The sequence below is a fragment of the Juglans microcarpa x Juglans regia genome, chromosome 1D, assembly GCF_004785595.1.
Source record: "Juglans microcarpa x Juglans regia isolate MS1-56 chromosome 1D, Jm3101_v1.0, whole genome shotgun sequence".
Lineage (NCBI taxonomy): Eukaryota > Viridiplantae > Streptophyta > Magnoliopsida > Fagales > Juglandaceae > Juglans > Juglans microcarpa x Juglans regia.
Window position 1 is genome coordinate 40936092 of NC_054594.1, and position 832 is coordinate 40936923.

An 832-nucleotide genomic window follows, 5' to 3' on the forward strand; every position below is an offset into this window, starting at 1 on the left:
CACTCCCAGATACTTCCCACAATCTCTCTCTCTCTCTCTCTCTCTCTGAGCTCCCTCACTTATCTCCACATGGCTCTGGATCATGAAACCCACCATCCATATCCGCCGGCCCAAACCCACCTGACTCCGGCTGTCCGGTACTCAGCACGCCGCCAGATCCCCCTCCGCCGTAGGCGTAAACTACCGATAGTACGCCTCGGATCAGATGGGAAGAAACCTCGGAGAGTGCTTACCCTTGTGAAAATGTTCAGGGGGATTCGACTACGGTGGTTAAAGTTGCAGTACATACGCATGATGAGGAAGTTCAAGGAGTATTATCGGAATTTGGTTAAAGATCTTATGGAAGCAGGAGCAACGCTGGAGACTTTCCACCAAAGGGTTATCATGGAGGCCTCTCTCGCTGTTCCGGTCATGGGAGTTTCTTTCAACAGCTACCCTTCAGTGCCAGGATCACACCGGCCTCGAACCCTCATGATGTAAAAGTACTCTTCGCTTTTCTTTCTTCTATTATTCAAGGTTACGTACATCTGAATCAGTTTCTCTGATCTCTACCTCCTTTGTTTTTCCATTATCAAACCATAATTTGAATAAATCTGAAACAAAGTTAAATGGACGTGCCTATATAATGTTTTTTGTGGCGACTAACATGTATAATATTATATATGTCGTGGAGATAACCTTATAACAGGTCATGGCCGGAAGGGAGATTCCGTTCTCTGAATTTCTCTCTCTCTCTCTCTCTCTCTCTCTCTCTCTCTCTCTCTCTCTCTCTCTCTCTCTCTCTCACACACACACACATAAGCGGACAATTAATTTCCAGCAAGTACCACAT

At 46.0% G+C, this 832-nt stretch overlaps 1 protein-coding gene across 1 annotated transcript; it reads left to right on the forward strand.

Annotated features, from left to right (window-relative positions):
* LOC121261653 lies at positions 1-611 on the forward strand. The gene has a single exon (XM_041164122.1). The coding sequence runs from the start codon at positions 70-72 to the stop codon at positions 478-480; it is 411 nt and encodes a 136-aa protein (XP_041020056.1). The 5' UTR covers positions 1-69; the 3' UTR covers positions 481-611.
* Positions 612-832: the final 221 nt, after the last annotated feature.

What these genes read in the sequence shown, in the direction of transcription:
- LOC121261653 (XM_041164122.1), top strand. Translation starts at nt 70, where the DNA reads ATGGCTCTGGATCATGAAACCCACCATCCATATCCGCCGGCCCAAACC.